The 22,947-nt window shown below is 46.0% G+C and overlaps 1 protein-coding gene across 1 annotated transcript; it reads right to left on the bottom strand.

Annotated features, from left to right (window-relative positions):
* Positions 1-1,609: 1,609 nt before the first annotated feature.
* On the bottom strand, positions 1,610-22,926 carry DPCD (deleted in primary ciliary dyskinesia homolog (mouse)). The gene is made up of 6 exons (XM_066600952.1): positions 22,651-22,926; positions 16,268-16,348; positions 14,186-14,310; positions 13,155-13,288; positions 4,451-4,553; positions 1,610-1,775 (listed from the first exon to the last, which is right to left on the bottom strand). Exons 1-6 carry the CDS (start codon positions 22,712-22,714, stop codon positions 1,671-1,673), a joined length of 612 nt encoding a protein of 203 aa, XP_066457049.1. The 5' UTR covers positions 22,715-22,926; the 3' UTR covers positions 1,610-1,670.
* Between the last annotated feature and the right edge of the window lie 21 nt (positions 22,927-22,947).

Below are 22,947 nucleotides of genomic sequence, written 5' to 3'. Positions count from 1 at the left end.
GCCTACATACTCTCCACGGGTTCTCTCCCTGCTCTCTTTGCTGATGAGAAACGCTGGTGTCAGGGAGTTCCGTTTGAGAGAATTGTGACTCTCTTGGGAGGATGTGAGTGAACTTGGCATCACTGCAGCATTTCAGAGAAAACCTAGTTTAAGAGGGATCAGAGAACAGTCGTTGGGGTAGGTCTTCCCGAGTGGCCAGTTCGACGCTTCTCTCCTTGTTTGTGTATATGGGAAGACCTATCAGTCTAGCTGAGCTGGGTGAGGAAAAGATGGCAGGGAGCTATCCCGATTGCTCTTTTACCAGCATCCTTTTATACAGGGTGTTCCACTCGCTAAAGGCTCGTTAAAATCAGCTACAACTCCAGGACTAATAAACACGTTAATAAAATTTGATTAAAGCGCACCTTACTCAATGAGAATTAGGACCCCTCATAACATGTTGGAAGTGACCTTCGTTTGCTCTCAAGCCCACCTGAATGCTCCAAATCGCTGAACATCCAGGTAAGCATGGCCAGCATCACTGCAGCATTTTCTTGTGTGACCTTCCTTTTCAATTCCTGAATAGTTTGTGGCTTATTCTAAGTAAACTTTCCCATTCACAAAGGTCCACAAGAAAATGTCTAATGGATCCTGTTCTCCGATAGGTGCACACATTGAACACACGCTCATGCACATTATAGTGAGACATGGGCAACACAGGCTCCTACTGACTGGAGCAAGACGTGGCTGTTGGGGTTGGACAGTATGCCAAGCAAGACACTCAGGCTAGCCATTTGGTCTTCCTTGCTAGTGAATGCCAGTGTGTGGGTGGTGGCAGTTGGGTTAAGAAGTGCTCAACCCTATGAGGGGTCCTGATTATCATTGAGTGAAAGGTATGGTTTTGACCAAATGTAATTAAAATATATTCATTAGTCTTGGAGTTTATTTTGGGGGGCTGTTGGAACTCTATGCTCGTGGTTCGGGCAGCTTAAGTCTCCTCACAGGTTACCTTTAGGTCTTGTGGGTTAAAAAAAACCCCCAAAAAACACAAATTACTACACAAGTGAATTGTGAAGGAATGGAAAAGATTTCATTTCTGGCTGGAGGGCCTCTCAAAAATATTACTCATAACCCTCCAAGGCTTGCAGATAACAGGCAGTTGTATGTAAAATGATGGAGCATCGTCCATGGGTGGTTGCGGCACCCTAAAGTCCGACTCCAACCCAATCTCACGTCTTTTCTAATAATGTATTAACTTCAGTTTGTCTGTAAATTTATGATACAAACATGGCAATATATTTTCTTGTGTCATCTAAAGCATTATCCCTGCACATTCATCTTAAGTCTAAACGTTCACGAATCATCATTTAATCTGCAGAGGTCTATAATGTTGGTCTGCTATATGTTACTATAATCTACGCTGCATTTTTTAATGTAAATTTGGAGCCATTAAGTCGCCTTTCCTGACAGACGGTCTACGAAGGCTTAATACCAACACATAAAACCATGTCCTCTCATCCATTAGGCTTACATGGACGATATGGGTATTTTCCCTGGAAAGTCTTAATTGCTGAAGTATGTGGCATTGTGTAGCGTTGGGGGTTCACTACATACTGAAGAGGCAGAAGCCGACTTTTCATACGCATTTATTCTTTTATATACAAAACTATAAAGAGAAGACATTTCACAGGTCACTGAGTTTTGCACTCTACGTCCCCTTCAGAACTGGACTTCATCGATTTCAGTTCTTTCTGCAATTCTTCTTCGACAACGAGAATCTCCTTTGGTTTCTGATACTTTGAAAAAGATGGGACAAGTTACTGAATGCTCCGTCAACATCTTCACGATAAACAATGGAAGACAGAGGAAGGTCTTACACAAGACAACTATTGGACAAAAAAAAAATGCTGGACCCAACAGGGTACTGAGCGGGAAATTACTCATTAGTTGCTAGTCCTTTAATTTCAGCTCACTGCAACAAAGCAACTTGTACCTTAATACTAGTAATTATTAGGAAATTATAGCACCAGTGTTTCTGGTGGCGCAATGCACCACACAGCTGTGCTGCATCCATCCTGATCCCCGGACATGACACAAACAGCTTGACTACATCCATCCTGATTCCCGGCACATTACACACACAGATGTAGTACATCCACCCTGCTTCTCCACACAACACAAACAGCTGCACTACATTCATTCTGATTCAAACAGCTGTAGTACATCCATCGTGATCCCCACATATCACACACCTCTACTACATCCATCCTAATCCCCACTCATTACACAAACAGCTCTACTACATCATTGCTGATTCCTACAAATGACACAAACTGCTCTACTACATGCACCATGACCCCCCACCCATCACACACACAGCTGTACTACATCCATCCTGATTTCCAGACATCACCAGCACAGCAAACTCCGGGATACAGTGATTAGCCCCTGGTCATGTGATCCCTGACTTGGGAGGCGTGGAAGTGATGTCACCGCAATTCCTTCAGCCTGCTGGATCTCTGTGATGGCGGTAGGTCAGGGTCTGATGTCAGGACCGTTGAGTTGTGTCTGAGATAATAACGGCTTTGTTGTATTCTCATTTTATTATTTTTGTCCTCCCCTTCCAAGAGCCCTAATTTTGTTCTACTTTTGTTAGTCAAACTCTGTTTTATATATGCTGTAGGACCTGCGATGACGTCACCAGGAGCAGAGTATGAAAAGCACCAACACACATGCATACTAACGGACATGCGGTCGTTAGTAGTTTGATAAACAGGCAGTTGTTCATTGTTAAAACAACTGCTTGTTCAGTGAATGGAGGAGGGTAGTTGGAAGAGAGCTCCAGCGCACTTCGCCTCCATTCACTGAATGACTGCTCATTCCTGTGTGAAAGCCCATTTACACACAACGATTATCGCTCAAAATTCATTCAAACGAGTGAAAGTGATTGATAATCGTTACATGTAAAAGCAAAGCCATTGTGCACTATTCATCCACTTGTCGTTTATCGCTGAGTTTCAGCTTACATAAAAATAATCGGTAGTTCATTCGCTTGTTGTTAGGTTTAAAATGCCATTCAGTTAGTCATTCAGTCTTTCAAACGACTTGAGGGGAGGGTTGATTGTTTGCCCAGCTAAACATAATGACTCATGTGGCAGTAGACAATGGCTTTTCTTCACACTAATTAAAAACCTCCTGGCCAGAGATTCTTCGCATAAACACACGCCCACCTGATCAAACCACATATACAGGGTTTACATAGCTAATGAGGGAAATGGCGAGGAGTTCAAACAATTATCTTTACGTGATAACGCTCAGCATTTGAAAGCAAAAAACGTTGTTAAGTCGTTTGTTCAAACGCCAATCGTGTGTAAATGGGCCTTTAGTCTTGGGACAGCAGTCGGGCAATTCTGTGCCTGACCGTCATTGTGCGTGAAGTAACCAGGACAGTTTATATAGATAAAGCACATGATTGCAAATATTCCAAATATGAAAGTAGATAAGATGCAGGAAATCAGATTAAGTGCCCCAAATGGATCACCTGCGTATGCTGGTCCAGGGGGAAAATGCAGGCTGTCGTAAACTGTGACCTCTATCCTGCTAACACTAATGGAATATATATAGTCATACACAGCGGAGTTGCAGAAATAGACGTGACTCAATATCACATGCATGGGGTTCTTTTGGTAGCAAGCAAATGAGTTTTTAGATGCCCCATTCAGATGAATGGGACAGTCTGCAACAACGATGAACCCTTCCGACACTTTCAGATAGGATGGAATATTCCGCAGGACGCTGCGGGAACATTCTGATGTTGGGAATTCTGCATCAAAATACTCATTTAGACCTCGGGCTCCTCCATCTATAGCACACTGCATGCAAAAAAACAATGCTTTTAGTTTCAGTCAATTTAAAAATAATGCTCATCTCTACTTTGGCACTGTTTCGGTGGTAGTGAGGCCACCATGTGTGAATGCTGCCTTAAATTCCTACAAAACACATTATACTTCATCAGCACATGTTGGTTTTACATATATGAGGATCAGTGGGAGTCTCACTGCTGATGGGGGTCCCGTGTCTTCCACTGTTTGTCACTGCAGGGGTTGCTTCTACCCACAGTGACATCAGAATGAATGGGGCACTGCCTGATCCTGAGCGGTTGGCACTCCATTCGTTTCAATGGTTGCAGCTCAGCAATCTCCGGCAGTCCTATTGAAAATGAATTGAGTGGTAGCATGCTTACCTGAGCAACACTCTATTCAGTCTTCTCTATGTGGGGAGTACAGCAAGCCTGTAGTGAGGAGGATAGGAAAACAGCCCTGTTCTCAGGATCAGTAGGGAAGTGGAGGGTAGAGGAGGGGGTGTGCAGTGAGACCCCCACCGGTCAGCAAGTTATCCGCTAACCTATGGGTAGGGGATAACTTGCGATTCTGGTACTACCCCTTTAATCAGTCCATTTATCAATACTTACAGTTATAATTAAAGTATTATTAGCATGGGCAAAACTGAGGGCGCTCTCGTCCAGGTCCAGCTGGCATCGGTCTAGGTCAGGAATGGAAAACTTTTTATAATACCTTAAAAATAGAGCAAACAGAAGTCAGAAGTCAAGAACATGAACAAGTTGCAGTAACATTGTGAAGGCAAGTTCACAGATAGGAAACGCATGGGCTATAGTGGTATGGTTGAAATAAAATGTTTATACAGTATATGCTGTGGTATCCTGGGCGCCATTCTATTGTTTGTACAAGAGGCATGGCTTTCTTTAGCGCAGAGAATGAACACCCCTAAAGCTCCTTGTGTGATCCCAGCCTTATAGTTCATAACATACTTAGTGGTTTACTATAGGACTAACAGGAATCTCTAGAAGTGACTGGCGCTTCGCTCACATTCGTGGTATCAGACGTGGAGGAAGATATTTTAAACAGCTGATAGGTCTGTGATTTCTCAAGGACTGTCAAAGAGGCAGCGGTGATGTGTCAAGAATGTCTACAGTACATACCAAGGCATTGTACAGACAACGCTCAGTAGAGCAAGACAATGCAGGGCGATTCAAACGGATTGGTGCACAAGTAAAGCTGGTTTATTCATACAACAGCCAGAATTACATGAAGAGATAGAAGAACCCTTCTAGTTTTAGTGCACCTTGCAGATGATGGAGGTTGGCCGCCATTGGTGACTCCAGATGACCTAAAACATCACATCTCTGATGCAGGGATACGTCTGGACAGAACTGGATGACCGACAACCCCGCATCTGCAATGTCAGCAACAGCGCCCACATGGACCATCTGTAAGGAGCATTATATACCTGGCGAGCTCTTTTCTAATTTCTCTTCTCCACATCATTTTATCATTTAGATTCACATTTTCTATAGCAACACTCTGATAGTTACTATTATTAACACAAAGGTTGACTGTTGGCCCAGATCTACACCCAGCTGGGTAATATGCCCCTAATTCAGCACCAATACTAGGCTGGGGTCAGATTGGAAGACACTCAGGTCTATTAACCCCTTCCCACTGCGACTTTTTGTCATATGCATTTTCCCCTTTCAAGAAATCATACCTTTTTGTTATTTTTCCGCTGATCTATATACAGGAGGGCTTCTGTTTTGCAAGAGGAATTGTATTTTTTTAATGGTATCATTTAAAGTACCGTATAAATGTAATAGAAAAGTTCAAAAAGTTTCTAAGTGAGGCAACATGGCAAAAAGCACAGCTGCCATTTCTGGGGAGCGGAGTTGCTTTACAGCCTTCGGGGTGCAGTAAAGAAATCACATTATCTTTATTCCGTGGGTCAGTAAGCAGAGATTGCCTTCTGTCCCCATTTTCTGGCCCACCCAAACCTACCGTATTTAGTTTTCCTTCGATGGAGTCGTGTGGGCGAGGAGAGAAAGAGATCCCTCTCACTCTCCCCCGGCTGCCTCTCCACATGATGCTCGGTCGAGTAATCAGTTACTCGACAAGACCGATGCTCGATTGAGTATCAGCCTTGAATGAGCGTGCTCGCTCATCTCTAATAGCAACCCTTAGGGGTCTTCAGAAGGCCGCCATGACACCTGGACATTTCCACACAATACCAGCACTGATATGTCATTTACAAAATCTTCAATAATTTAATTCCCGCTCAGCATCAATAATGCGAAGCGTTTCGGCAGAGTATGCAAGTCTGAAAGACTCATGCCGAGTCAGAACACAATATGGTCATTGATGCCCAATGTGAATCTAAAGGGGTTTTTAGGGGTTAAACTATTGATGACCTTTCTTCAAAATAGCTCATCAATAGCATAGTCCTGGAAAACCCCTTAAATGTATTTAAAACTTTGCATACAACATTTGAGGGACGCTCAACTTTATTTTGTGCAGCGGCGATGTGCCCGTACACATATGTGACTGCTGCAGCCAATAGTGTGAGGCATGAGACCCTTGAGGCCAGCGATTGGCTGTAGCAGTGTGTACGCCCATCTGAGCTTATCTGCAGTCAAATAAACAAAGCCGAGCTGGATGGTGCGGGGCCACCATGCCAACCGGTCATTATAGGCTTTTCTATTTGGTCACTTTTCCTACATGTAGAATAAAATACACATATGTCAGCCAACCCCTTTAACTCTAAAAAGTTCTACCCTTTTTCCTTTGCATTTTACAACTTTCCTCTGTACAAAAGTTGGGGTTCAGCAGCCGCCATCTAATAAAGATTATTTTTTTTATATTGGTAAATGCCAAATATACATACATTAACAAAATGACGAGAGAAGAGAGAGACTGGGTGCAGAATATGCTCTGACAGAGATTAAAGTTTCCTGTGATGTAGCTACTCTTGGTATTTGGCAAAGGTGGCAGACATGGATAATAAGGGAGATGTCAAAGGTTAAACAGCAGAGATTAGATGAACACAAAGACATGTTAAAGAAGTGTTAACTCCTCAATGATAGATAAAAAGACTATACAAAGCACAGAACTTCGCTTGGGACAGGGAGGAACTGAGCAAGTAATCCAATGAATGAGTGTTCCTTACAATTAATATATCTGGTACATTGTTGGAGCTGATAACACGAGAGGTGCTGAGACATGTAGACAGCCTCGTCCTCCAGCAGTCTGTATTAGTCAGTTTTATTTTCCTTTTAAAGCGTGTTCTAGCAGGAATATGGAAAAACTAAAAATGGATGAAGGTTGGGCCCAGGAAATGGTCTTATTAAACTAAGGCTCATTAAGTTCACCTTCCAAATCTGCCTCCTTTACCAACTCCTCAAGACCCTCACCATCAAAACTTGCCCTGAACCGGCCATTTAGACCAAGTAATACCTAAATGAGACTGCTATAGGGGGGATATTAGGGCATATAAAGAAGATCAGAACCACCTCTACTAGCCAGGTGGTCACTTTGGGGACCACTGTTCTTCATGTGTTACAGATACCTGGAATAAAATCGACTCTTTACTGAGGAGAAGCAAGATATCCGAAACAGCGCTGCGCATAGATGGGTGTCTCTGGCTTGGCTGCCATCATTAGTCACGTTTAAAGGGTCTTTGATGGGCCAGACATTGGACTTAGAGGATAGCATGCACTAGAGCGACAGTATTCTTCCTTATGGAACACAGCTAATTTGCATCCTTTTTCCCATGAAGAGCTGCCTGAAGACTCCATAACCAGCTGGATCTCTGCCAAGAAAACCAGCACCTTACAAGGTTGAAGTTTTTTCGAGTTTTCACCCATCCATTTTTCTCACTTCCGTTCACTGGAAGACCACAGCTCCTACCTGATCCAACCTGAGCAAGGTCATGTTTGGCATAGCGCTCAGCTATTTTCGTCAGTCGCAAAGAAATTAATTGTGCGCTCACTGCTCCATTTTACATGATCTTTCTCAGGTCATATAGGGTAAAAGTTGCAGATCCCCAGCGAATGGAAGTGGGGCAAACAGGATCCCTGCATTGATGGGATTGTGGGGGTCTCACCGGTTGGATCCCCATCGATCCATCACCTTTCATCCATCCAGTGGATGAATAAAAACTAAAAATAAACAAAAAAAATTTCAAGTAACTGAAATACACATTTAAAGCCCTTTAACATAGGATAATGATTGTAAATTAACCCCTTAGTGACCACTCCATAATGTTTTTACGTCCTGGCTGGCTGGGCTTTAATCCCCAGGGCCCTAAAAATACGCTCACTCTGGAGATTAAAGCCCTGCGGGCTGTGGACGTGACAGCTCCCTGCTGTCAGCTACCGGAGGTAGCTGACAACCTGCAGCTCTTGTGGGGGGGGGGGGGGGGGGGCTGCGATTCACCAGAATGGCAGTCGCATGCGCAAAAGCCGCGGATTGTGGGGGCAATTTAAAATCTCCCTTTTCCTGGCTACCAAACGTAGCTGAAAGCCTGGAGATTTCATGGTACGCGGTCACATGATCGCCGTTATCCAATGAATAACGGCGATCACGTCAAATTTTTTTTTTTTTTAAAAGTTAAAGTTTCACCTCCCATCTTGGATGTGATTCGTCGGGGGAGGTGAAATTACTTACCCAAGGCCTCCAGTGATGTCCCCAGACAGGATCTTTATCAGCAGACCTCTCCCAGCTTCGGCGCATGTGCCTGTCGCCAAAATGGCGGACGCAAGTGCAGAAGCTGGGCAGTGCCCGGGAAATTTAAAATGTTCTTGCTCCTGTCTACTAAAAAGGTAGCCGAGAGCCTGGAGCAGTGACCGAGGGCCATGGTGAGCGGTCTCTAGTCACATGATCGCCGTTATCCAATGGATAATCTCGATCACGTAAAAGTTAAAAGACAGTTGAACTTCAATGCTCCTTTTGGTTTGGGCCCTGTTGTGCATACAGACATAAGATTAGGGTCACATGGGTTAGGTTTCAGAACACAGGACGAACAGGGGTATCCATTTTGGGGTGAAAGTCTTCATTTATATGTTTGCTGTACAAAAGAAAATGTTTTTAAAATGACACAATTGCCAAACAAATTTAAATCGTAATTTTTTTCCTTCTGCTTTGCTTGGATTCATTCAAAAACCATGGGGTCAAAATACGCAGTACACCCCTAGATGAATTAGTTAAGGGGTCTAATTTTCAAAATGTGGGGGTTCTATATCGTTTTGGACGCTCAAGGGCTCTACAAGTGGGCAATGGGGCCTAAATAATCTTCAAGCAAAATGTCTGTTCTGAACGCCACCGGCTGCTCCTTTGGTTTGGGCCCCGTTGTGTATAGACACATAATATCACGGCCACAGTGGTTATGTTTCTGAACACATTACAAACAGAGGTATCCATTTTTTCAAAATTTTCCCAAATTTGGCGCTTTTAATAAATATACACAAATTCTATCAGGCTATTTTTAGCGCCCAAATGAAATTCAATATGTGTCGACAAAACGATGTCAGAATCACTTGGATATGCAAAACCTTTACGGAGTTATTCTATGTTAAAGTGACACATGTCAGATTTCCAAAATAAGTTTTGTCATTAAGGCGCAAACAGGCTTGGTTACTAAAGGGTTACAATTTGTACACCCATTCATTACAATTGTGTAAACTTGGTCATAATTACTCAGCAAACAACCAAATGTTGTTGATTAGGTTTAGGGGATAGTTCAACTATACAAAAAATGCTTATAGGTAGCTGGGCATTGAGGCACTTCTTTGTGGTCTGACAGAGACCTCTCTCACATCTCCAGCCTCTGTCACAACTGTGATTGATGTATAAATCGGGAAAGCAGTTTACTGGAAGATTATAACACGGCTGCTTATATAGCACCTCTCTTAACTGACACCCTGTACATCTCGTAATAGGTTGCCAACAGTTACTTTATTTCCCCAAACACTGCATGCTGTGTGAATATATTAGTGGTTACAGACAACTGCCCTCATAGCCTGCCTAGCAATATATATTTAGTTCATTTATGCACTCCATAAGGCCTCATGTCCACGGGGAAAATCAGGCCCGCTACGGATTCTCCATGGAGAATCCGTAGCGGGTCCCTCCTGCCCCGCGGACATGAGCGCTGCAAATAAGAATTAACTCACCTCTCGCATGCTCCGGATCTTCCCTTCTTCGTGGCTTCATCTTCTCTCCGTTGCGGCCGGATCTTCTTTCTTCGGCCCGGCGGATGTGCATGGCACGTCGGTTGCGTGCCGCGCGCATGCGCCGGCCCGAAGAGAAAAGATCTGGCCGCGACGGAGAGAAGATGAAGCCGCGAAGAAGGGAAGATCCGGAGCAGGTGAGTATATGCTGATTTTGGTCTCCCGTGGATCTGGACGGCTTCCATAGGCTTCAGTAGAAGCCTGCGGGAGCCGTCCCCGTGGGAGACCCGCACAAAAATGGAACATGGTCCAGATTTTTTCATGCTCCATTTAAAAAAAAATAAATAAAAAAAAAATAAAAAAATCACTTTTATTGACCATCCGCGGGTATTTATCTACCCGCGGGTGGTCAATGCATCACTATGGGATGCGGATCCGCGTGCGGGTGATCCGCTGCGGATCCTAAATCATATTTATCCCGTGGACATGAGGCCTAAGGATTTAGTTCAGCCACCTATTCCTAAATGTTAATGTCTGTCGGTTTTGAGCGCTTATGTCAATAAAGTATATACATTTTATTTCATTCTCTGTTGGGAGAGTATAACCATTAGGCTATTTTTTTTTCTTGAAAAGACAACACCTTTTAGCTGGATTTGACTGAAAGGAAATCACCAGATTTCCTTTCTGAGGGCCGCATAAACTATTGAGAGACCCCGATTATAGCATAGGCGCCACTGACTTAGTTTCATGCTGAAGTTTTCATTCAATCAGGTTTCTGTGCTGCAACATAGCGCTACTAGTCTTCTTCATTTTGTGCGCGCACCCTGTAGTCTCCGGTATCCACAAGCCATTCTCTGGTCTGCCCCTCCACTACTAATTGGCAGCTTTTTTGTTATGCCCAGTATTGGAATAAAGCTGTCAACAAACAGCGAAAAAGAGGGGCATCTGGCAGCTCATTGATATAAGGGCATACCTGTCAGTGCAGTGACCACTAAAAAATGAAAGCAGTTTTACTAAACTACAAAAAGGATCAGTTTTTTTCCCTAGAAACTATAATTCCTAGGAAAATGCATTGGAATACTTCCGTACTGCAATATCTTAGTGCTTACAAGAGCGATCATAGGCAGTGGCAAGCTGGGACACCAGTATCGGGTGTCCGGGTGCCATGACAACCCATTGGCCCTACATAATTACATCAGCCCTCCTGCGGAATGCCGAGGACTCAGCTTCTGTGCCCACACTATCCACAAGACATAAGTTTACGTCCTGTTGCGTTAAGTACCCCATAGCAAGGACATAAACTTATGTCCTGTGGCGTTAAGGGCTTAAAGGACCAGTCTAGTGATTTTTCTTTCAATATGTAGCTTGTCCCCCAGTATTTATAAGTCGGCTAGTATTACCTGGTTTAGTTCTTCCTTCCTATGTGAATATTCCTGGAGTCCTCCCCCTTGGCTGTTCTTGTGACCTTATTGTAACTACCTGCGAATTACCTGTTTCTGTGACTCCTACAGAGAACAACCTCAGTCACCAGAACTTCCTGAATGATGAAACTGCATGGACTGTACTACACAGGCGCTTCACAGGGGGTGACGGGCTTCTGTCCTGTAGAGTATAAACTCTTATGGCCTCTCGTCTGTACATTGTCAGTCCCTATGACCTCTCCTCTGTAGAGTGTAAGCTCTTATGGCCAGGAACCTGTCTCATGTAGATGGTCATCTCTTATAGGCAGGGACCGCTCTTCTGGGCAGCGACATCTGTGCTGAAGAGTACAAGCTCTTATAAGCAGGGTCCTCTCCCCTGTAGACTGTAAGCTCCTATGGGTAGGGATCTTTTTTTCTTCCCACATTGTTCATTTGTTTCTAATATATATTTTACTCGCTTGTCTCCCCAATTATAACAATGTTGCAGAATATGTTGGCGTTATAAGGAAAGCTTATGGTTATTAATGTATTCTGAGCAACGGCAGTGAGGGTTGGATTATGGATTCACAAGCTGCATTGGTAGAACAGCTCATTACTCGCACTGTGGCATCCTCTCCTACAGCGCCCTCTATTGTTCCAAGGACAAATCTGCACAATCATCTAATCGTTCTACACAAGATCTTCCTCTGAAGTGTAAAATCAGCAATGTTTAATACATTTATTTATATTATATAATTATATATGTGTTTAGTAAATATATCCGTAGTTCAGAAGAACATGGTGAGATCGGCTTGTGAACATACTAATACTGCAATATGCCGGGTTAAACTACATAAGAAAGGTGTTAGAACATCCATTATAAACATTATATATGATTTTTATAATTACCAGGATTCCCGTTCCGGCACTGTCACCCCGGAAAGTGGACGCTCCGTCTATCAGCGTGACTCTTTATTAAAAAGGGGTATTCGGGTTATGCAAAGTTGCTGTCAAATGAGCACTAATCAAATGTTATTAAAGTTCGCAGCGTGGTCCTGCTTTGGATTTTGTGTCTGTAACTCTAGAAACCATCACCTTCTTCTGGTCCTTCAGAAGTGTCTATTCACGGGTCGGCCTGGATGCAGCCTGTAGGTATTCCAGCGCTGAGAAGGAACGAGCATGTACGGCTTTTTTTTTTTCTCTTTTTGCTCTCGGGACCAGATTGCTGACCAATGACACTTACCGGTGACATGCCCAGGAGGGAAGTACAGAGCAGGGAACTCTGGGAAATGTAGTTTCAAGCTGCATATCGGCAGGTATGTGGTGGCCATAGTGACTCAGGGAAACATCAGAAATTAAGGACAGGATAAGAAGGTAATGGCTGCACGATTTATACCCATAACCAGCTGGGCATAAATATGGCACAAATCTCTTCCATAGCTGTAATTTTTGAAAATTCACAACTGGAATGCCCCTTTAAGTGCGTGCATGCGCACTCCACTGTTCTCTTTAGTAGTGAGCTGAATGAAAAAGAGCCTTACTGATAGACGGAGTGCTGACTGCCCGATGCGACAGCGCAGGAAAACGGAGCCCGTTAAGTATAAAAATTAGCTTCATTTATAGTGTTTATAGGTAGAATTAATAAAAAAAAAAAAACACATAAATTTGGTATTGCATTGGCAAAGACCATAACCTTCAACAGTTCATCACATTATAGTAAGTCCTGACTGTCTGTAGAGAAGAGTGCGGAGTAAACTTACTTCTTGTTAGTCGTCCGTACAATGCAGCAGCGCTCCTTCTTGTCCGCAGTCACACTATAGACCTCTGTTGGGTAAGGAAGATTACGGATTCTCCACTGAAAACTTGTTTTAGTGTCTTTCCGCATGAAAACTGGCTAAAAGAACAAAAACACCTCACATTACATGAGATTCTTTAAAGGGGTATTCCAGCCACAAACACTTCAGGATCATTGGGCTAGTCCCTAAATAATCTATAGAATAAAGCAGGCCATACAGTTAATAGCGAATGGGCAAGCTACGTTATACTTGTCAGAACATGGTGGCTTTATATTTGACCTTTCCCAATTGCCCTGTAGGTACTAATGAAAAGTCTTCAGCAAGTGATGCTTTCTGCTTAAGAAGACCACCGATGTCCATTCAAGCCAATGGAGACCTCGCAATGCTTCATGGTTTCAGAAAAATATGAATTTACATGGTATTTCAAGTAGCAGTTGGCAGTGAGACCCAGCAGGTAGACCTCCTACCAATCTACATGTTTCCAGGTACTGTAGATGGTGCACTGGAAAATAATTAAAGGGGTTTTCCAGGCAATTTTTACTGGTGACCCATCCTCAGGATAGTCATCAATATCTGACCATCTGGGGTCCGTTGCTCAGGATCATGGACCAATCAGCTGTTAGGGAGCCTGCGGTCACCAGCAAAATACACAGGAGCAAAAGCAGATTGCGCCATCCCCTGTGTAATGGACGGTGCTGGTAACTGCAGGCGCAATTGTCACTGATTTTAATAGGAGCTGTGCCTGCGATTACCAGCACTGGTCGGAGCAATCTGCCTCTGCTCTGTACCTTGCGTGTTTTGCTGGTGACAGCAGGCATCCGAGCAGCTGATCAGTTGGGGTCCCAAGCAAAAGATCCCCGCCGATCAACTATTGATGACCTATCTTGAAATTGCCTGGAAAACCCCTTTAATGCTAAAGACCTGGGCGCAAATATTTAATTTGTATTCATACCAGCCAATAACAAATCTGTTTTACTGTTGTTGGGTAAACTTACGTTTGAACTGTTCTCCTTTAAGAAGTCCGGCTGAAGTACCCCAACAACTGGGGGGGCCGCTTCACCTACTTCAATCAGCCATTGACCGTAGGCTCCCAGAGCAGACTTCTGTTTCCATTTTCTTACTGTGAACAGGATACAAAAATCACAGATCTAGAAACAGTTGTGTGGTAATGAGAACCAAATAATCTCCCTGCGATGCATGTCATTGTTCTCTGTTATCAGTCATTTCAGGCTGGAGAATATGGATACTGCATTCTTCAATGGAATTACAGACAGGAAGCCTAAGAAAAAGTTTGATCCTATGATTACTACTTTTCCTGTTATGTCGTCAGTTGCGAGAACCTCATGACCCATTTATGACAAATGCATGAATACCAGCTTTTCTTATACAAGGTGCACTTATGGATTCCACATTCGTGACGCCGGCCGAGAGAAGGAAGGGGCTGCAGATTCTTCCTAATGTTTCCCTGCAAGTGACAGCTAGGCCAATCTTCTAATGCCAATGCCATAAGGTAAATATCGTATGCATTTTAGACTATGACCACACAGAGTGGAATATCCACAGTAGATTTCATGGCAGAATCCACGAAAATATCTGCATGTGTTGCACGTGAATCTGTCATGGATTCTGCTGATGATCAGCTGCGGACTTTACATTGAAAAGGATACATTTTGTAGTGAAAATCTGCAGCAAACAGTTACATAGTAACATAGCATGCTGGGCTGAAAAAAAAGGCAAATGTCCATTTAGTTCAGCCTGTTTCCACCCCTCCTTGTTGATCCAGAGGAAGGCAAAAAAACAAACAAACAATGAGGCAGAAGCTAATTTACCCCATTTTGGGGTAAAAAATACTTTCCAACTCCATAATGGCAGTCAAAATAATCCCTGGAACAACTTTTGAAAGTTCCTGCCTGACTCCAAAACCCGCAACAACCCTTCTGGTTATTTAATGTCTATATCCGGTAATATCATAGCGCTCTAGAAAGACATCAAGTTCCCTCTTAAACTCCTCTATGGATTTTGCCATCACCACTTCCTCAGGCAGAGAGTTCCACAGTCTCACTGCTCTTACCGTAAAGAACCCTTTTCTATGTTGGTGATGAAACCTGCTTACTTCTAGACGTAGAGGATGCCCTCTTGTTACCGGCACAGTCCTGCATATAAACAGATCATAGGAGAGATCACTAACAAAACTGATCAGGGTCTGCTAGGACCTTGCAGCCCTGCTAGGACCCTGGAGCCCTGCTGTGACAGGGTGCACCTGGCAGTCATGTGATCGCTGGGTTGCATAGCGGAAGTAACACTTCCGCCTCCTCTCTTTAGGACAACGCTTATTGAGCGCTATATTGCCTGGAAAGGAGAAGTTAGAAGTGGTTAAAAACAGCTTCTCCTTTCTCCTCTAGGTCCTCAGCTCTAACTGTAACAGCCGAGGACCCGACCTACTCCTGTTTGATTGCAGGAGCTTTAATCCTGCGCTGTATTTTTGCTATCGGCCATGATTAAAGCCCAGGACTAAGCGCTGTAAATTTACTACACTTGGTCCTCAAAGGGCTAAGGTGCGTGGCCACCTTAAAGTTGGACATGCACTTAGTGATACCTGTGGACTGACAGGTATCTGTCCGCTGACTGAACTGTAAATATGCCAACTGTGCATTTACATTGCAAAAGGATGAGGGAAATAAGCATTGTCAACCGATCTGAGATCCAACGTCAGAGGGGAAGTCGGAAGGGCTCCATATATACGCCATGGTCTATTCAGCTGCAGTTTTATCTCACGTGTATGTAAAAGATACAGAGCAGCAAAAGTTATGAAGCAAAAAAACACTATTCACCTCTTAGATCTGCTGCTTCAGCAGTCCCTTGCCATTCATTGCTTTCATCTTGGGAGTGATGGCGTGACATACTGGACCGCTACAGCCAAATATTGTCCTCAGCGGTGATGTCAGGCAGAATGGCACAAGGGACCGCCAGAACAACGGTGCTGGATAAGAGGGGACCGCTAGGCTTTATGTAATCCTTTATGTAACATAACTAGAGTGAAATCAGACTCGGCGGATAAATAAAGGGATTCTTCTTACCCAACAGTTCATGTGTTTTATGGTCATATTCTTCTGCCATTTCTTTGCCATCGGAAAACAAAAAATGTACTTTCCTTCTCCCTGTAAGGACAAAAGTGAGAAAAAAATTCCATAAGCCTTACAGCTGAAATGTTAAGCTTATTCCATAAAGGCGTTTTCCGGAACTAAACTATTGATGACATCCTCAGGGCAGGTTATTAATACTTGGTACGCCACAGGGATCCCCGCCAATCAGCAGATTGAATAGGCCGCGGACACTTCTCAGGCCTGTGGTGTCCGTTCATCGGTCACATGGCCTGAGAGCAGCTCAGTCCCAATCAAGTAAATGGGACAGAGCTGCTATATAATGTACAGCACTTTGTCTTGTATGGACTGGCAGCGCAGCCCCACAAGTGGGGGTTGATTAAGCTGGCTGGGTGTGGATTGCTCCAGCCAGCCAATCCCCCAGGTCTGCTGCTCATATATACCAGCTCCTCTGCTAGAGGCTGCTGGGCTTTCCTCTGTTTGTTCAGTGAAACAATGTCATGTTTCTGCGTGTCTATGCAGGGTGCCGGACATGAGGTGCGGACAGTCCTGTTCAGGGTGCATGGTGTTCGGTGTTGTATGCAAATCCCTGGCATGTTGGTGTGAGCTGGGTTCAGTCTTGCTGTGTTTCATTTGTCAACTAGGTAGGTCCCAAGGTTCAAGCTTGAGGCCGTCCTTATCGGGACGATCGCCCCACATGCAGGCAGGTTTCATGTGGAAGTTGTCTCGTTAAGAGTAGGGATCCGCAAGACAAGGAGGACCCTTGACGTGGGCTCACGGGCTTAAGTATCTTGGCCAAAATACGTACCAATACCTCGATTTGTATCTATTTACATCTGTTTATGCGCTCAGGTATGCTTGGTCGTGTTTTGGGAATTTGTCAGTCAGTGTGTTACATCTGTCCATAAGTGATGTTTGCTGTTTCTGAGTTCCACCTGAGTTTCACCAGTTCGTGTGTATGACATAACAGTGAGTGAGAACTGTCATTTGGTACAAATCGGGTCAGGAGGGGGTACAGTTTTTTCTTTAGTGCCTTTGATGGCCTTTTAAAGTCTCCGCACAACTACTAGGTGCTCTCCACAAGGAGAAACTGCACTCATCCCGACCCGCATCATAGACCCCTCACCCAGCAAAAACCCTGAAACAGTCTGTCTGTACATGGTTATCTTTTCCTTCTGGAGAAGGCTCTGGCTTTGGCGTATATTTCCAGTCGTGTTACAAGGCCTGTGAAAAGGTCTGACATTGACTTGCAGGAATGCTGCCTTCTAATAGGTGGCGCTGTAGAGGCATTGTTCCATCTTCCCATTTGGTACAACTTGATACGATATGGGTAAACCTCATGGACCATTTTATCAGTTCTCCCTGGGATTAGAAGACACATTCAGCTCTATTACAGATCTACTTATGACTTTATGAATACAGTGCAGTCTCTCCACCTCCTTATCCAGGACAAATTTCCGGTGACAGATTTTCAGATTCACCATATTATGTATACTGGCCATCTTCTTTAAGGAGGCCACCCCACTTTTCAGTGCAATTTTGGGGAGTCCTGTCACAGAGATTTACTATGTATTCTCTCATTAAGTCAAGAATGAAAAAGTTCTGTGAATCTCCAACAATAACTATATGACAATTATTACAATATATACCAAAATTTAGTGCAGCAGCCCAAAGGGGGTAAAAACAGTATCTGGGAGAACCTCCGAGAGCATTTTCTGGTCTACATTATACCCAGGTACACTCAGTGTAAAAAAAAAAAAATAAAAAATCAAGCACCTAGAATCGATGACACGTTCTCTGTGTGATTGTAACGCTGATAGAAGTGTCACAGTATCAGAGCAAAAGGAGAATTGTGGAACACTGAACATTTGAAGGGAGGCTCTAGTATCCTGCTATACCGCCTCTAGCTTGGATACAAGATGTGATACAGGCAGACACGGAGGCTCTAGCACCCTGTTGTACCGCCTCTAGCTTGTATACAAGATGTGATACAGACGGGCATGGAGGCTCTAGTACCCTGTTGTACCGCCTCTATCTTGTATACAAGACGTGATACAGACGGGCATGGAGGCTCTAGTACCCTGTTGTACCGCCTCTAGCTTGTATACAAGACGTGATACAGATGGGCATGGAGGCTCTAGTACCCTGTTGTGCCGCCTCTAGCTTGTATGCAAGATGTGATACGGGCGCATTTGGACGCTCTAGCACCCTGCTGGGCTGCTTCAAGCTTGGATGTATGATGTGATACAGGCGGGCATGGAGGCTCCAGTACCCTGTAGTACCATCTCTAGCTTGGATACATGTGATACAGGTGGGCATGGAGACTCTTGTACCCTGTTGTACCGCCTCTAGCTTGGATACAAGATGTGATATGGGTGGACATGGACATACAGGTTCCGTTTGGTATTCAAGCGCTGCGGAATAAGTTGATGCTATACAAATAAAGATTATTATTCTGCCTTATATCGCTCCACATTTGATGTAACTGAGCCTCTAGATCGTGCAAATTCGTAGGCTGTCGAATTTGGCCCCCCACATGGTCCCATACAGGTTCTATTGGCGATAAATCTGGTGACCGGGTAGCCACGAGAGTGTGACAATGTTGTGGGGGCTCCTGTGACCCCCTTGTGTGTGCGGCCGAGCATTATCCTGCTGCCTCTTGGAAGTGGCGATGAGGGGAACACGTGTGGCTGCAGGATGTCCTGAACATATCGCTGAGCTGTCATTGTCCCACATACCACTACTAGGAGTGACCGACTGCCATATGTGATGGCCCCAGACCATCACACCAGCAGTAGGGCAATATACTGCTCTACACCAAAGGCAGGAGTGAGGCGCTCACCCCGAGGTCTCCAGACATGAACATGGGCATCGTCAGGGCCCAAACTAAACCTGGATTCATCGCTGAAGACAACCCGGTTCCACTCTGTAGCAGTCCAGTTTCGTTGTTTACAACACCGCTGCAAACAGAGGCTATGGTGGGTGACAGAGGCCATACATGTAATGGGGACTGTAAGACCAAATGGCCTTCCGCCAAGTGCCTAGAAATGCTCCCGACAAACACAGAAGCCTGTAATGATGGTGCCGCATGTCTCTGAATGGCGGACAACGAAACCATTGGAGCTGCTTTTGCTTGTTGGACACTCCTCTCTACTGGTGGTCTGTTGAGGCCATCCTGAGCCCGGTCACCTTGTGTGCCCTAATTCACTGGTCCCAACACCTCCTAACAGTCTGGTCACACGCTCCTCTCTACTAGTGGTCTGTTAAGGCCATCCTGAGCCCGGTCACCTTGTGTGCAACCATCCACTGGTCCCAACACCCCCTAACAGTCTGGTCAGATGCCCCTCTCTACTGGTGGTCTGTATGGGGGCGTCCTGATCCCGGTCACCTTGTGTGCCCCCACCCATCCACTGGTCCCAACACCTTCTAACAGTCTGGTCAGATGCTCCTGTCAACTGGTGGTCTGTAGGGGGCATCCTGAGCCCGGTCACCTTGTGTGCAACCATCCACTGGTCCCAACACCCCCTAACAGTCTGGTCAGATGCTTCTCTCTACTGGTGGTCTGTATGGGGCGTCCTGATCCTGGTCACCTTGTGTGCCCCCACCCATCCACTGGTCCCAACACCTTCTAACAGTCTGGTCAGATGCCCCTCTCTACTGGTGGTCTGTATGGGGCGTCCTGATCCCGGTCACCTTGTGTGCCCCCACCCATCCACTGGTCCCAACACCTTCTAACAGTCTGGTCAGATGCCCCTCTCTACTGGTGGTCTGTATGGGGCGTCCTGATCCCGGTCACCTTGTGTGCCCCCACCCATCCACTGGTCCCAACACCTTCTAACAGTCTGGTCAGATGCTCCTGTCTACTGGTGGTCTGTATGGGGCGTCCTGAGCCCGGTCACCTTGTGTGCCCCCACCCATCCACTGGTCCCAACACCTTCTAACAGTCTGGTCAGATGCTCCTGTCTACTGGTGGTCTGTATGGGGCGTCCTGATCCCGGTCACCTTGTGTGCCCCCACCCATCCACTGGTCCCAACACCTTCTAACAGTCTGGTCAGATGCCCCTCTCTACTGGTGGTCTGTATGGGGCGTCCTGATCCCGGTCACCTTGTGTGCCCCCACCCATCCACTGGTCCCAACACCTTCTAACAGTCTGGTCAGATGCTCCTGTCAACTGGTGGTCTGTAGGGGGCATCCTGAGCTCGGTCACCTTGTGTGTCCTCACACATCCACTGGTTCCAACACCCCCTAACAGTCTGGTCAGATGCTTCTCTCTACTGGTGGTCTGTATGGGGCGTCCTGATCCTGGTCACCTTGTGTGCGCCCACCCATCCACTGGTCCCAACACCTTCTAACAGTCTGGTCAGATGCTCCTGTCTACTGGTGGTCTGTATGGGGCGTCCTGAGCCCGGTCACCTTGTGTGCCCCCACCCATCCACTGGTCCCAACACCTTCTAACAGTCTGGTCAGATGCTCCTGTCTACTGGTGGTCTGTATGGGGCGTCCTGAGCCCGGTCACCTTGTGTGCCCTCACACATCCACTGGTCCCAACACCCCCTAACAGTCTGGTCAGATGCCCCTCTCTACTGGTGGTCTGTAGGGGGCATCCTGAGCCCGGTCACCTTGTGTGTCCTCACACATCCACTGGTTCCAACACCCCCTAACAGTCTGGTCAGATGCCCCTCTCTACTGGTGGTCTGTAGGGGGCGTCCTGAGCCCGGTCACCTTGTGTGCCCCCACCCATCCACTGGTCCCAACACCTTCTAACAGTCTGGTCAGATGCTCCTGTCAACTGGTGGTCTGTAGGGGGCATCCTGAGCTCGGTCACCTTGTGTGTCCTCACACATCCACTGGTTCCAACACCCCCTAACAGTCTGGTCAGATGCTTCTCTCTACTGGTGGTCTGTATGGGGCGTCCTGATCCTGGTCACCTTGTGTGCGCCCACCCATCCACTGGTCCCAACACCTTCTAACAGTCTGGTCAGATGCTCCTGTCTACTGGTGGTCTGTATGGGGCGTCCTGAGCCCGGTCACCTTGTGTGCCCCCACCCATCCACTGGTCCCAACACCTTCTAACAGTCTGGTCAGATGCTCCTGTCTACTGGTGGTCTGTATGGGGCGTCCTGAGCCCGGTCACCTTGTGTGCCCTCACACATCCACTGGTCCCAACACCCCCTAACAGTCTGGTCAGATGCCCCTCTCTACTGGTGGTCTGTAGGGGGCATCCTGAGCCCGGTCACCTTGTGTGTCCTCACACATCCACTGGTTCCAACACCCCCTAACAGTCTGGTCAGATGCCCCTCTCTACTGGTGGTCTGTAGGGGGCGTCCTGAGCCCGGTCACCTTGTGTGCCCCCACCCATCCACTGGTCCCAACACCTTCTAACAGTCTGGTCAGATGCTTCTCTCTACTGGTGGTCTGTATGGGGCGTCCTGATCCCGGTCACCTTGTGTGCCCTCACACATCCACTGGTCCCAACACCCCCTAACAGTCTGGTCTGAACGGCTCAGTGGGGGGCAAGTCATTGATATGACCATCCAGCTTCTCACATTGCAATAACGCTCCCCCCCTCTCAGACTCTGGTAACGGGGTGACATCCCTTCTCTGCGTTGTAGAGGCGTCTAGTGGTCAACAAGCTCTACAGAAGCGGAAGAAGAGGTCACTACACACAAGGAGCCTCCAAGAGCCTTTTTTCGGGTATGTTTACGGGGGGGGGGGGACGACACGCGTTATGGAACGTCTGCAGAGGAAACTCCGTGGCAAATTCCGCAACCAAAACAGAGTAAAAATCCGCATCACTGGTGCATATTACTCCTGGAAATCAGTCTGTACCCGCAGCCGAGTTCAGAAGATACAGCGCTGTCAGCGCCTCCTTATCCCGTAACCCAGCGGCCTGCACTGAGCGCCGCCGGTCACCTCCGCATCACCTCTTAGGTCTCATGCACACAGCAGAATCGGACACAAGTTTTGGCGCTGAATCCTCGTCAAATCCGCCTCATTCATTTTTCTACATGCAGGTAAAAAAAAGAAGCTCCATTCTGCCTCTGGATATGGAATTCACTTTGGATTAACCGCATGCAATTCTGCGCCAGCCGTAAATTCAGATCCCACCGTTTCAGCATGCAGCAAACATACGGTTAGCGGGCGCATAGCGCGGTAGTGAGCGCAAATATACAAATTTTATATATATATATATATATATATATATATATATATATATATATATATATATATATATATCCCATGCATTTCAGTGTGCTGCCCCGTAGTGGTGTCTTGCAGCCTCATGGCCCACATACCAGGGCAGGGCTAACATGGAGGCGCCGGGTATACACTAGAAGTAATGGAAGAGGTCAGTCACCGTCTTGTAGGATGCACGTCTTCTTAGCCGCCCGCAAGCTCTCCAGCCAGTGCTGCACCGCCATCTTGGCCGACTCGCTCAGCAGTCAGAGCGTCGTTGCTATAGCAACCCCAGGAATCACCATAAGAACGGAGAAGGCGCAGCCGTTGCTATGACGACGCGGCCTAGCTCTGCTTCGCGCAGCGTGAAGCCTTTCTTAGAAGCAGCGCACTACAACACCCAGCATTACTACATGTAATAACAACTCCCGGGTCACCATTAGCACTAGTGACCCGCCAGAATAATATCCGGGTCAGC

This window comes from Eleutherodactylus coqui, chromosome 4 (genome assembly GCF_035609145.1).
Source record: "Eleutherodactylus coqui strain aEleCoq1 chromosome 4, aEleCoq1.hap1, whole genome shotgun sequence".
In the NCBI taxonomy this organism is placed as follows: domain Eukaryota; kingdom Metazoa; phylum Chordata; class Amphibia; order Anura; family Eleutherodactylidae; genus Eleutherodactylus; species Eleutherodactylus coqui.
This window is presented reverse-complemented; position numbering and strand designations above follow the sequence as displayed.